Source organism: Lacerta agilis, chromosome 17 (genome assembly GCF_009819535.1).
Source record: "Lacerta agilis isolate rLacAgi1 chromosome 17, rLacAgi1.pri, whole genome shotgun sequence".
NCBI lineage: Eukaryota > Metazoa > Chordata > Lepidosauria > Squamata > Lacertidae > Lacerta > Lacerta agilis.
Window position 1 is genome coordinate 24507583 of NC_046328.1, and position 14750 is coordinate 24522332.

The window sequence follows — 14750 nt, forward strand, 5'->3', positions numbered from 1 at the left end:
TCTTGTGTGATGGTTTCCCTCCCAGCCAAACTTGCTCTTTCATCTGCTCTTCCCAGAAACCACTTACCAACATTTTGCTTCTGGCCATTTCATTCGAAGCAGCTGCGTTATGAACCTCAGAACCTATGACATGGTTAGGCAAGCTAAGGCCTGGGGGCCGGATCTGGCCCAATCACCTTCTAAATCCGGCCCGCGGACGGTCCGGGAATCAGCATGTTTTTACATGAGTAGAATGTGTGCTTTTATTTAAAATGCATCTCTGGGTTATTTGTGGGGCATAGGAATTCGTTCATTCCCCCCCCCCCCCGCCAAATATAGTCCGCCCCCCCCCAAGGTCTGAGGGACAGTGGACCGGCCCCCTGCTGAAAAAGTTTGCTGACCCCTGACCTATGACAAGCCTGCTAGGTCAGGACAATGACCCCATCTAGTCCAACATCCTGTTCTCACAGTGGCCAACCAGGTGCCCATGGGAAACTCGCAAGCAGGACCCGAGTTCAAGAGCAATTCTCCCCTCCTGCAGTTTGCAGCAACTGGTATTCAGAAGCATCCCTCCTCAAGTTGTGGAGGCAGAGCATAAACATTGTGAATAGTAGCCATCAATAACCCTCTCTTCTAGGAATTTATGTAGCAAATTGTTCAATTTTTCCTAACTTTATATCCGAGCTTTCTCACAACATAAACAAGTCAGTTCCGGAAATTTAACAGACTATAATAGCTCAAGTTTGGTGCTCATTTTTTTTGTTTTATTTTTTGCTTCCAGGAAAAATCCATTTGTAAACAACACGGAAACAAGCACTAAACCGGCACTACATTTCTGAAAGCAGCTTTTATGTCGTGTGAAAACTCAAACATAATGCAGAAATGAAGAATCAAGGAAAGTATCGGGGATACAGAATACACTGCTGCGCAAAATGCAGCCTAAACATGGGCAAACCTTTCGGCTTTGTTGTGAGTGGGAAGCCTCAGGAAACTGAAAGAGCCACGGGGGTAAATGTGGAAACTTTTATTGCAATAAAATAATTTATATGTTCACACACACACACACACACACACACACACACTGTAAAAAGGAGTGGCGTTTTAAAAACTTGCCAACAGGCAAAAATAAAGGGAAGGGGCTCAGTCTTGCAACAAAATCCTATTCCTGGCATTTAGAGGAAAGTCCCTTTGAGTTCCTAACCCCAAAGTCTTCTCTTTATCCACTCATCTGCTTCACTGAGACTTTTAGGGATTGCTCAAGAATACTGCTGCAAATCAGGCAGCTGGTTCAAAGAAAGGACCTTCTGAACCAGCTGAAGGATTCCTAAAGGGAACAGGATTGGGTGGGATGTTTCAGTGTCAGTGTGTCAGGTTCCCATTGGTCACAAACACTGTCCCCAGGAGAATTCTTAGGAGGAAGCAGAATACAAGAGCATCTTTGAGGCCAAGTGGCTGGGCAATCCGTCCCAGAAATGTGGATGGCCTGCTTGCAGTGGTGGCAATGTTGTTTCAATTTGGGGGCTTTGTTTTTTTGTAAAAGGAAGAAGGGGGGGAACCTTTGTCCATATTGCATTTTAAAGACAGGATGACACCCTTAAAACTATAAGAGCTTTAAAAAGTCCTCCTTCTTTAGCAGCTGATAAATGGATCCAGGAAAGTGGGGTGAATATTTAAGCCCAGTTGTGCTTGTAAAAATTGTTATAAGGGTTAAATATCACAGGGGTGGGGTGGGGTGGGGGGGGATAGCCCCACCATCTTCAACATCTATGCCTGAGATGGGAAAGTTGTGGGTGCAGCTGGCAGCTCTCAGCCAAACCAAAATACAGCACTGAAACCTTGTTAACAAATAGCAACAGATTAAAATAAAAGTTAAAAATCAGGTTTTGTACATCTCAGAGTGGGAATTTCTATGCATTGGCATTCCACCAAACAGGGACTGTGTCCCTTCACCAGTTACAGGCTCCAGAGGATTGTGGGAGATTCTTGGCAACTCTTCGAAGAGGCTGGCTATCTCCTTTGCCTCCTATCCGTCCCCTTCATCTTCAACAGGGCTTCACGAAGTCAAAAGTGGAATTTAAAACCATCTCGTTAAAGTACTTCCCGAAGAAAAAAATCTGTATCTTTGGCATCTGTTTGGCACTGCCTTCCGCACAAGAGGAAAAACAAATGCAAGGTGTCATTACAAAAGAGAAGATCAAAGTAGAGGAATGGTTTTTGCTGTGAATTAACACCACAGATAAAAGTCCCTTTCAGTGTCTTCTGGAAGGATTCCATTAGCTTCCTAAGCTCAGGAAAGAAAGCCAGGTGTGTCAGGAGTTCACACGTTCTCCTATTAAACCCAAGGGAACCCACATTTTTCAGAAGAAAATGGAGGAAGCCGAAGATCCAACGATACTGTGCTGGTTACGTCAACAGGTGCCCACACAGACACACACAAGGAGCACCCAGGGAAGAATGGATCAGCGATGCCACCTAGAGGCCGAATGAGCAGACGTTCCGGCAGGTTCCGCTTGTGAAAGGGGCCCCACAGAAAGAAAGAAAGCAGGAGCCCATCCTATGCGAGACAGCCTGTCCATCCAAGGACCCCAAAGGGGTGGCAGAAAAGGCTACTCAGTGGGGGAGAGATGTTTGGGGCGCTTGTGAGATGCACCTCCCTGTTTGCAAACCAGGTGGGCCGCCCCCTTCAGTATATGGCTTCGTCTATGTTGTCGTCGCTGTCGCCCCCGAAATCTTCACCGTTGTCAAAGTAGGACATGATGTAATCCGTCTCCTGTTGATGAAGAATAAATGGGGGCAGCAGAGATGAGAGTTTAGAACAAGCCTTCGCCAAACCAACAGGTTCAAATAACAAGAAAGGGGATTCCCACTCTCAACATTAGGAAAACCCTTTCTGAGGGTAAGGGCTGTTTGTCCGTGGAATGGACCACCTCGGAAGGTGGTGGACTCTCCTTCATTGGAGATTTTAAAACAGAGGTTGGATGGCCACCTGCCAGGAATTTTCAGCTGTGATTCCTGCATTGCAGTGGGTTGGACTAGATGTCCCTTGGGGACCCCTTACAACTCTACAGTTCTGTGATACTATGAACCTGGCGCCCCTCCAGATGTTTTGGACATCCTGGCTTCCCGAGGTTTCATCAGATGTGGCCCACACACTTCCTAGCTTATCCTTAAGGACTAGAAGCGCACTTACTTTTTTTTAAAAAAAAAAGGTAACAAAATTTGAGTATCTCATGCATTGAATTCACTGGTCAACACTGATTTCTCAAAAGTGCAGATATCCACAACCCTCCTGCCAAATGGATCCCAGTTGGATGCCTCTCCGAATTTTAGGGAGCAGAGAAACCTTTTTGGGATGGCACCACACACACTTTTTTAGCTAAGGAAAGAAGTCTAGAGTTGGCGTAAGCAAGCGGGGGTTGTGCAGGGAAGGAAGCCTGAACCCGTCAACTTGGAGAAACGGCAGGTTGCAATCTCTGCCAAAGACGGGTCTGTGTTTCGGATTTTTGCTCCGCTGATTTTTGTCCTCCATACCTCCTCAAATTCTTCCTCGTCGTACTCCTCCTCCTCCTCTTCCTTCCCTTCTTCTCCCTCTTCTTTCTCCTCTTCCTCTTCAGACGTCACCTCCTCCTCTTTCTTTTCCAAAGTCTAGGAAACAATTGAAAAGTATTAAGACAAAAGCTCATTATATCACAATTCCAAGGGCGGACTCCTAGCACTGACAACAGGATCCGGGACCCAAAGGAACCATCACATGACCTGGGTGAAGGGGGGGGGGAGTCCTGATTCGGCCTCCTGTTCTCCATCCTATTATATACAACTCACTCCCGACTTGCGATGGGTCTCACTGTCTCTGGTTGATTCAATATGAAACTTCATTTGGTCCAAAATACAGCAGTCAGATTAGTGGCTGGGGTTCCGTTTAGATCACACATATAAACCTGACGGTTAGAGCTGTTTGACAGTAGAACAGATGACCTCGGAAAGTGTTGAGCTCTCCTTCATTGGTGATTTTTTAAACAAGAGGTCGGATGGCCACCTGTCGCGGATTCTTCAGCTGTGATTCCTGCACTGCATGGGGTTGGACTAGATGACCCCTGGGGGACCTCCCCATTCTACAATTCTGATTTAACCCCTGTTCTAAAACAGCTGCACTGGTTGCCAGTTCATTTCTGGGCCTAATCCAAGCTGCTCTTTAGTCTTTAAAGCCCTGAACAATGTAGGCCCCAGATATCAGAAACACTGCCTTCTTCCCTACAAACCAGCCCTCTTGGTAGCTCCTCTGCTCTCAGAGGCTCGGGGGTGGTGGTCATGATCCAAGAAGTCTTCTCTGTGGTGGCCCCTAAACTGCGGAACTCCCTCTCTGTGGAGGTCCGTCTGGCACCTTCACTGTGCAGCTTTCGGAGGATGCGGAAGACACACCTCTTCACCCTGGCCTTAATGATTCTGAAAGCCAGTTGCTTTAAACTACAGGAGGGCAAAAAGTGCTCTTGTCTTTGAGTCCTGCTTGCAGGCTTCCTAGAGGCATTTGGTTGGCTCCTGTCAGAACAGGATACTGGACCAGATGGGCCGTAGGCCTCATCCAGCAGCCTCATCTTATGTTCTTACCTCCAGCTTCTTGATGGCTTCTTCTTTGTCTACTGGCAACTGAGTTTTGCGCCTGGGGGTAAGGACGGTGGCTCCTGTACCAAAAAGAGACCACCATGTTAACACCGCAGAGAGAGGACAGCAGGATAAATGCTGGGAGCTGCTTCTATACCAAAGCCAGACCATTAGTCCACCTGGGACATTCTCAGTCTTACTGGGAGACGCTACTGGGGATTGAACCCATGACCTTCTGCACGCAAAAGATGCTCTACAGCCCTTGCCTACATTTACATCAGCACACCGACATCTCCTGAAGGCTGCCCATTTTCCCCCAGCCATAATTCAAGGAGCCAGCTATCTTATCTACTTGTGTCATCAACTTATAGGCCAGTTCCTAAATACAAATCATTCCAGAGCAGTTCACAACAAGGAGCTGCAAAGAGCCACAGAGTCAAGGACTCCAAAACATTCAACAGCTCAATACACACATACGGATAATATAAATAGCCAGAAAATAAAAATATATATATATTTTTTTTAAAAAAAAAAAAATAAGGCTCCCACAATCAACCATGGTAAACATCTTGACATTTTCGCTGTTCCCCTCCAGAAGCAACAATTCCCAGAGTGGTTTAACAATCAACCCCTCTTCTCAGGGAAGTCTGGGAATCGTGGCTCTGTGGGGAATTTGTGGCCTCCTCAGCGCCCTTAAACCAACTACAGCTCCCAGAATTCTCAGGGGGAAGCCACAACGATCTAAAGTGGTATCATAGTGCTTAAAATATATGGTGCGAATGTGTCCTCTCAGCTCACAAGGGCCAAGAATGAGGGTTCTGGGTTCATCTGCTAAACCGAAAGCCATGTCATGTCCCAGAATCCTCTGCAACACACAGGGGTTCTTTGGCTAAGCCCAGGTGCTTTTTTGGAAGGCACGTTAATGTGGCGGGGCAGAAAACTTTGAAAAGTGGCAATTTATAAAATCCTAGTAAGTTTAGGCCCATCGTACCCAAGAGACCACCATCTTCTCCCTCACCCTCCATTTTGAAGACCCACCAACCAAGGACATCCTCTTAACGTGATCATTTCTGCACCGGGTTTGGGTATCAAGGGCAGAAGGTTCTCTCAGGCCCTACTTGCCAGTTACAAGACTCTTTCCCACCTTGGATTTACAGAGGCCTCAGCTCTCTTTGGAAGGGTGACAAAATCTACCTGTCTGAACTCATCTCGCTGGCTGAGGATTAAACCGGGAAAGGGTGTGGGAATTCTGAGCGGAAATCTGTCACTAAATTCCCCTGAATTCCCCATAAAACTGAACAGTAAGCTGCGTAAATGGCGACTTGGGCAATTCAGGAAAGGCTAAATGGGTTTTACAGGAAAGAACCCCTGTAAACTGTCAGAGGCAGCATGGTACAGTGGGCAGAGCTTTAGGCTGTGCACACATTACCGGATTAAAATGTGGTGGGGCTGTTTCCACCCGCTCTGTTTCAAATCGCATTTGCACATTTTATACGGCTGGGTGTGCGTTTCCAAGTTGCCTGCTGTCTGTCCACACACCAGTGGGTGGGGAGGGAGCATAGCTGTCTTCATAGAGGCTGTGTGGTGCAGTGGTGAGTGACTTTGGGCCAGTCACTCACTCTCAACCTAACATACCTCACAGGTGAGGATACATTTTTTTGGGAGGGGGGGGAATGAGAACTATGTACGCCACCTTGAGCTCCTTGGATAAAAAGGTGGAATATATACTGGTAAAAGGGAAATGATATACTGTACAATTAAATGCCATTTGTTTTTGTTTTTTTAAACCAGAAGCTTTTCTTTTGGGAATGATAGGGACATAACTACCTAAATTCTATACAAATTTATTTATGTATGAGACTACAGCAGCAAGGATGCTACTTGCCCAAAAGTGGAAAGAAGCAGAAGTCCCAGCAAAGGAACAATGGATACAAAAACTTATGTAATATACAGAAACGGCGAAACTTACTGAAAGAATAAGAAATCAAGATAACAAACTCTTATCTTGATTTATTTATTTACAGATAAATTGTAAACAGATAAGAACATTGGCAGGATTATTGTAATAACCTGCAATTTCATAAGACTATATATTTAAAGTAGATAGTAAAAATGAGCAAATAAAAAGAATTTGGATATGCGGAAAATATAAAAAAAATAAATTTAAGGAACCGCAGAAAGAGGGGGAAGGAAGTCAAACTTTGAAATGTTAAAAAACTGATTGTAAAACTAATGAAATGTATAAACTTGAAAAGTATAAATAAAAACTTTTTTTTTTAAAAAAGGAATATATAAATGCAATAAATAAATAAGGTTTACGCCTTCAAATCGGATCAAAGTTGGCTTGTTTGCGGGGAGATGAAAAGGCAGCTTTTCTCAACAGGACAGATACGGATTATGGCTAATATTATGGGTAAATTGCTTCCTAAACCAGTGCCGTGGGCCTACTGGATGCAGATCCTTAAGAGCTGGGCGAGCAGAATGCTGCCACTTGAGTCACAGAGGCAAAGGGTCAAATCCCTGCTCTGCCCCTGGCCTACCTCGCTGGGTGATTGTGAGGTGGGAAAGGGTAAATGTCAGGGAAAGGGGGATTTCTGTTGCTGCTGTTCTGATTTTAGCTTGAACGTGGAGAAGTACTTACTCTGCTTTTTAATCTTCCGCACCCGGATCTTTAATTCTTGGGGTAGCTGTTTCCAATCTGCAAAGATAAATAGCCAAGCAAAATTTAACTACTTGGGCACACCTGGAAGGTACAGCTGGATTTTCTTATAAAATCCATCGCTTCTGTAATTCAGAGCCATTCGAAATTCCTAATAACACAAATTATCCCCCCCAAAAAATCTCCCCCCCCCAATAAAAAAATCAAGTAGGAATTTTGCCTTGTGCTCTAAGCAGGGGACTCTATCTGTGTATACTCTACACAGGTCTCGTTCATCCCTGTCGGCAAGGTGGGCTGGGGTAATAATGCGGGGTGGGGAGACAGGATCCTACCTTGACCTTTCAGTGCCCACTGTTAATATGGGGGTAATAACATCAGCCTAACTCACAGGTTTGTTGTAAGGGCTGCAACGGGATAATGCATATGGAATGCAGTTGCACCCTCCAAACCACCTCACAAATGATTATTACTCATCTCTTTCAGGCACTGAATAATGTACACATCTGTATCTCCAGACGTATGCATACATTGAGTCCTGTCAGAGTAGGCCCACTGAAAACAATGACTAACTTAGGTTGATTAATTTCAATGGCTCCACCCTGCATTTAACTTACGTCTTATCTGTTTCATGGTTCTATGTTGCTTTTACTGTTCCATTGTATGTTTTCACCAATTTGTACATTGAGGGGTTTTTTTGTAATGCAAAATGATATATAAATATCTTCCTATATATTTAAGATGTCATGGTAGGCAAGGGAGAAAGGAGCCCTTGAGGCTGGTGTGGGATGTCCAAATGAATACAACTAAATAAAATATTCCCAGACTTACCAGGACTCCACTCAATGGCATTGTCGACAGGGGTGGACATCTGATACTTGTCGGAATAGCGTTCCACATCTGGAAAATGCAGGGTGCAGACAGGTTTCAAGAAACAAGCCATTCTACCACCCCACACACAGATTTAGGGACTTGACTAAACCCGGTGTGGCTAACTTGTGGTTCTCTTCATGGGCCGGCGCTCTTTACACCCCGAAGCTGCCTCCTACCTGCCCCCATATCCAACAGGCCCTCCCTTATTCCTCCCCTTACCTCTCTGCTCTTATGAGTTGACACAGGTTTTGTTCTAATGCAGGCTTCCTCAACCTCAGCCCTCCAGATGTTTTTGGCCTACAACTCCCATGATCCCTAGCTAGCAGGACCAGTGGTCAGGGATGATGGGAATTGTAGTCTCAAAACACCTGGTGGGCCGAGGTTGAGGAAGCCTGTTCTAATGGTCTCCAGCATCCTCAGAACAACAAAAGAACATAAAAGAGCCCACTGGATCAGGCCAATGGCCCATCTAGTCCAGCCTCCGTGGGAAGAACAGGGAAGAACAGCAGCAATGCTCTAACCCCTCGTACAGTTTCCAGAAAACCCTGTTCCCAATCTAGCCACTGGGATTTCCCACCAGGTGCTACCCACATATTCTCAGGGCTATTCAGGGACCCCTGAGGCCCAGAAGTGTGCTTTCAAAAGAAGAAGAAAGTTCTTGATCCTCATTTTTTGTGTGCCCAGTATCCAATTCCTCAAGTGGTAACTGTGGAGCTCAAAGAGTTTTGATTCATTGCTTCTACGAGTGAAACCAGAGCCTGGAATTTAAAAATATGTTTCGTCGAAGAATGAATGAACAGTTAAGCCCACAGAGGGAAGATGCCCATCACATCTTATGATCCTCTCCTCTGGGCTTTTGCTCCTCCGACCAAGAGGGTCGCCCAGGCTGGTGGATCACAGCAGAAGATCTCAGCTGTGCTCCGCTGAACACAGGTCTGTGTTTAATATCAGCTTGGCCAATGACCTCTTGTCAACATAACCTGAAGCTGGCTTTAGGCCAGTGAAAACCAGCCACTTGATAGGGATCTAGGAATCCTGAAATTTAGAGAGATTTGGGGGTTTAGAGTCAATGGGTTTGCACACACTGATGACACCAAGTGGCCTCAGGTTAACAAGGTGTGTATGACACCACACATGAAAAGGATTTTACAACCCACAGAAACTTGACTTGGGGGGTTTTGCAACATCTCCGGGATGCACCTGCCTATAATAGCATGCGCAGAGGAGGGTGATGAAGGTGGAGACCAAGTCTTATGAGGAATGGTCGAGGGATCTGGGTATGCTCAGCCTGGAAAAGAGGAGACCGAGAGGCGATACAGCTAAGAAGCAGGGAGGTGGAGAGAAAGGAGGGGTTGGAAAATGGGTGTGAACCTGCTCCTGTTTGCCTGTCACTGCCCAATCCTCACAGCAAGGTCTGGGAATGATGCTGCCAGATGATACAGGTCACATCAGCACCGTACATTCAAAGCACGATGATACCTCTTTAAGCAGCCATGGCTTTCCCCAAAGAATCATGGGAACTGTAGTTCGTTAAGGGTGCCAAGAGTTGGGATACCCAGAGTTCCCTGGGAAAGAGGCATTGATTGTGAAAACAACTCTGGGAACAGACCAACAACTAGGGTGGCCTTAAAACAGGATTAGGCCAATTCACGGAGGAGGAGGAGGAGGCTACCAATGGCCATGACGACTATGTTCTGCCTCCAGGACCAGAGGCAGCAATGCTTCTGAATGCCAGCTGCTGGAAACCACTGGAGGGGAGAGAGGGCTCTTGTGCTTGGGTTTCCCATTGGGGCATCTGGTTGGCCAATGGGGTGCTAGACTAGATGGGCCATTGGCCTGATCCAGCACACTCTGTGTTCATATGACTTCCAACATTCATGGCTGACCCTTCCCCCTCCTTCAAAAAAACAAACTCAAAATTCCCATTGGTGAACGTTCTGTGACTCCAAAACAGGTCAGCCAATCTATGGCGTGGGGTCACGATTAAAAGATGGCAAACCACTTCATAATAAATCTTTAACAGTCTTTATGTATGCCACAACAGCAGCAAGAATCTTACTAGCTAAAAACTGGAAGACAGAGGAACTACCAACGACCGAAGAATGGCAGATGAAAATGGCGGACTATATGGAGCTTGCTGAACTGACCGGGAAACTCCGAGACCAGATGGATGAAACGGTGGAGAAAGACTGGAATAAATTTAAAGTATATTTAAAGAGTTGTGCTAAGATTTGTATTTATAACAAGCAGGAAGAAATAGATAGGCAGCAGATATGGAAGTTAGATAAGACGTAGTTATAGATGAAGTAATGTTAAGGCGCTAAAAATAAAGAGAAAGTTGTTTTTTATATTAACAATTAGAATATAAAAAGGTAAATAAATTACTAAAGATGATTTACAAGGAAAGCAGACGGAGAGGGCGTGAGGAAGTCAATATACAATGTTATTAAAGAGGGTTAGATAGATTTAATTAATTAATTGTTTCCATAAGTCTTTTTTGTTGTGTATTTTGTTGTAATGTTTCTTGTTGTTTGTTTGTGTTTTCTTAAAAATGAATAAAAAAAATTGGGGGGGAATAAAAGATGGCAAACTATTTTTGCTTTTTGATATTTACAAGGTGGATCAGTTGTCTTACTGTCCTCCTAGCAGAGCAAGAATTCTGGTGGGTTTTTAGGGTTTTTTTTTTTTTAACCTTTCTTTGGTGCAGAAGGCTTGATGAAGTACGGCAGGTTCTTCATAGCACCCCTCAGTTCTTGCTTCAGGGCCAACATGTATTCAACCTCCTCTCCCGTTTGCAGTGGAACAGGTTTATACTCCAAGGGCTGTACGGGAAGAGGCAAAGAGACACAGTAAGGTAACCCACCTCACAGGGTCGTTGCGGGGATTAAACGAGGTCTAGGATCTCAGAGGAACCCGAGTTCACATCTCCACTCAAGCCATGAAGTTCCTTGGGTGACCTCAGACCAGACACTGCCTATCGCAGCCTAACCTACCTCACAGGGTCGTTGCGGGGATGAAACGGGGAGGGGAGAGAACCATGTGCGCCACCTTGAGCTCCTTATAAATGCAATAAATAAATACAGATAAATTTATTGGATAAATTAATATGTCTGATTTTTCTAGCCTCACATTGGAAGGCAACACCCCCCACCCCCCAGGCAAGATCAAATTAAGAAAAATTGTAAAATGGATTACAGTACAGTACATATATAAATATCACCACCCGGCCACTCCATGAACGGTATTTCAGGATTACGTTTATTTAAAGCACAATGTATTCTACTGGTAGGATTAAAAATATTCTGTTTAGCATAATATTTGATTTACTATAATATTCAATACTACAGTTTCCTTTAGAGCATTCATTGTTTTCTATAACCTATTTTATTTATGCTTTAAATCAACATTGCTTTGGTAATACAGGTTTGATATGGAACGTAAATAAATACTGTATAACAAAGGGGGGGGGGAGAAATTAAGAAAAAGCAATCCACTCACAGGAAACAGTGGGGATGGCTGGAGGGTGGGTGGGGGCAGAGCCTCCCCCTTTCCGATGCCCACAGCTTCAACGTTGAAGGTCATGTGACCACCGCGGCCCCTCCCTCTGCCGCCTCTTCCAGCCATGATTGGTCCTCTGGGCAGAAATAGGTACTGATGGTCTTAGGACAGGTGTTGTCAGGAGGCAAAATCTGTCACACAATAAAGTGAGAGATATAAATTACTTTTTATATCTTGCTTTTTCGCCAGAGCAAGTCTCAGTTAAAACAACACAGATAAAATACCAGGGAGTAGGCCCCAGAATAATTTTTTTCTGAGGGGAAAAGCAAAGGATATAATTTTGGGGAAATGAGCACTTGTTGCAGAAATAGTCCTAAGTTTATCTCATTAATATGAGATATATGAGAATTTAATTTATTTAATTTATGCTGGATTAGACAGATCTTTGGCCTGCACGACAGTTATGAAGCTCAGTTGTGGTTACAGCATTGCCGTGTAACGTAGCACAACAGCATGTGGCCAGATACACACAGCCGAATGAGGAAGTAGAGTCATGGGGCAAAGGTGAAACAGAGAACAGGACCCTTGCACCTCCAGTACTTGTGTAAGGTGAAGAAGTAAAGTCAGTGGTGATAAAATGGGCACAAGATATAGGTCATAATATACAATTTGAAGATTGGAGAAAATTATGGAAAATAAAATTGAAATTTACGGATTGTATATTGCTGAGGGAGAATTACATGAAGATGATGTATAGATGGTATATATCACTGGTCAAACTAGCAAAAATGTATAAAAATGAACGGAAGAAGTGCTGGAGATGTGAAGCTGAAGGTACCTTTTATCACATGTGGTGGGACTGTAAGAAATGAAATACAATGAATTGAAAAAAAATGTTGAAAATAACGTTTGTTAAACAACCAGAAGCCTTCCTGTTAGGTATTTTAGGTCAAGACCTGCCAAAAGAGACGAGGACATTATTTATTTATGTATGCTACTACGGCGGCGAGAATTTTGGTAGCACAAAACTGGAAGACTGGAGAAATTCCAACAAAAGAACAATGGCAAGCGAAATTGATGAACTATGCAGATATGGCAAAATTGACAGACTACGAGAAAAGGACAACAGAGATTTTGAAAAAGAGTGGGAACATTTTATAATATATTTGCAGAAATAAAATAAGAACCTGGACTTGATGGCAGGACTTAAATAAACACACACACACACATATATATATATAACATTTAAAACCAAGAAGAAATGATATGGTAGATTGGCTGAAACAGCAGTTTGTTGATAAAAGGGAAACAAACCAGAAACAGGAGTTGGGGGAAGCCCGGGAAGGAAGGAGTAAATATGTGTTATTGATATGAGATGTTTGTCTAAAGAGAAAAAAAAGTCAATTAATTTTTTTAAAAATTAATACTTTTTTATTTTAAAAATAAATAAATTAATTTTTAATACTTGTGTAAGGGTGCAGAAGTCCTCACTTTTGCTTCTCTAGTCTCCCAACCTGAGGTGGTAAAGATGACCGTACCAACGAAGGTGGGAGATCTCTCTCTGCTGTGCCACCTTTCAACTTGTGTTGGAACCCTGCAAGTGGAAAGTTAGCAGATGGGGCAAAAGGGTTCACTTGGCTCCCTTGCTCCTTTTCTATTTGCAGGGAGCTTTTCCTATTTAAGCTGACTTAAAATGCACCCGAAAATCGAACCAGTTCCACATTAGATGTTTACACTCTGGCCTGTGGCATTCGGATAGAGCTGGCCCACCATGGGACACACGCACACAATGTCACCCACGCCACGCTGGGCGACTGCCCTTCGGGATGGCCGGCTGTCCTTCAGAAGCAAGCCGTAGCTGCAACTGCAAAAGGAAAAATGAGCCGTAGCTCAGCGGCGGAGAAGCTGCTTTGCACGCAGAAGGTCCCAAGTTCGATTCCTCAGTGGTAGGGCTGGAAGTGCCCTCTGCCTGAGATCCCGGAGAGCTACAACTGCCAGTCAGTGTAGACAATATTGAGCTAGAAGGGTCGGTGGTGGTCTGACTTGGTGCGAAGCAGCACCTTGGGGGGCTCCCCTTTTCTCCCTTATTACCCCATTAGCCCCCTCTCCTCCACCAAGAGAGGGGCTGGACTCCTTTCCAGGCCTCTCATTGAAGAATAGACCGGACCGGACCAGCTAGTCCATCGATCCAAGACCTCCCCCTCCCCGCCTTTACCTTAGTTTCCCCTTTGCAAGGCCCACGTGGGGGCGGAGAGGGGGTGGGGTAGCGGCTAGAGCTGCTGCCGGGTCCTTCGAAGCCGGATAAGCAACGTTCGAAAGGGGCGGAGCTCCTCGGCGCACGTCCAATAGAGAGGAGGGTAGGGAGGAGGAAGAGGCGTGGCTTAAAAACTTGTGAATGGGGAGGGCGTAAAGTAGGTTTTTGTCAGCTTGGAATCATAATATTTTTTAGAATTGGAAGGAACCCAAATGGTCATTTAGTCTAACCCCCTGCAATGGGGGAGTGGGTGGAGGCTGGTCTCCCTGTATAGATGCAATCAAATCACGCAGTATGTGTTTTGGTTGGAAGTAAGTAAAGAAGCTACCTTCTGTAACCTTACTCAGGAGTAAGATACGTTGGGGACTTACTCCCAGGTAAGCGGATCTAGGCTTGCAGGCTTACACAGAACAAGTCCTTCAAAAAGGTGCCGGCTGCAACCCGTGCCTATGTAACATAGGAGGGGAGGGGACTCCACTGAGCACAGGGGTGCTTACTTCCGAGTAAACGTGCAGGGGATCGGGCCGCACTAATTGTCTCTCCCCCCCCCCCGAAATGGTCAATCGAACTGCAGCCTTGCATCGTGAATTTACCTTGAAACCAGCGATTGGAATTTACTCCTGAGTAGACCTGTCAGCAGCACGCAGTTAATTTATGGGCTGATCCCTCTGTTTTGTCAGCCGTTCCTTTCGTTTTTGCACACATCAGGGATAAGAGTGGGTGCAGGTTTTTTTTTTCTTTTTAAGGAAAATGTTTCTTGGCATTTATCAAGCAATTTGTCTCCGCATTCCAAAGTGCTTCTCTCCTACACCTTTAAACCCTTTACATATTATTTCCCCCCTCTTTCTCATTTTCATTCAGATATAGGACATGATATATTAAATGAAGTGT

General features: G+C 44.8%; 1 protein-coding gene across 3 annotated transcripts; it reads right to left on the reverse strand.

Moving 5' to 3' along the window:
* Positions 1 to 1840: 1840 nt before the first annotated feature.
* On the reverse strand, positions 1841 to 13890 carry POLR3GL (RNA polymerase III subunit G like). 3 transcript variants are annotated; one of them, XM_033135967.1, is made up of 8 exons: positions 13821 to 13890; positions 11606 to 11796; positions 10800 to 10929; positions 8066 to 8134; positions 7220 to 7276; positions 4585 to 4658; positions 3511 to 3624; positions 1841 to 2749 (listed from the first exon to the last, which is right to left on the reverse strand). In XM_033135967.1, exons 2-8 carry the CDS (start codon positions 11729 to 11731, stop codon positions 2663 to 2665), a joined length of 657 nt encoding a protein of 218 aa, XP_032991858.1. In that variant the 5' UTR covers positions 11732 to 11796; positions 13821 to 13890; the 3' UTR covers positions 1841 to 2662. The 3 variants fall into 3 exon arrangements, with proteins under 3 accessions (XP_032991858.1, XP_032991860.1, XP_032991859.1); XM_033135969.1 differs by lacking the exon at positions 13821 to 13890 and adding an exon at positions 13097 to 13193; XM_033135968.1 differs by lacking the exon at positions 13821 to 13890 and adding an exon at positions 13071 to 13191.
* Between the last annotated feature and the right edge of the window lie 860 nt (positions 13891 to 14750).

Excerpts from the sequence above, each read along its gene's own strand:
- POLR3GL (XM_033135967.1), bottom strand. The coding sequence starts at position 11,731 with ATGGCTGGAAGAGGCGGCAGAGGGAGGGGCCGCGGTGGTCACATGACC. Across the intron at positions 10,930-11,605 it reads AGCCATCCCCACTGTTTCCT|CCCTTGGAGTATAAACCTGT; the intron begins GTGAGTGGATTG and ends CTTCCCGTACAG. Across the intron at positions 3,625-4,584 it reads AAGCCATCAAGAAGCTGGAG|ACTTTGGAAAAGAAAGAGGA; the intron begins GTAAGAACATAA and ends ATTGTTTCCTAG.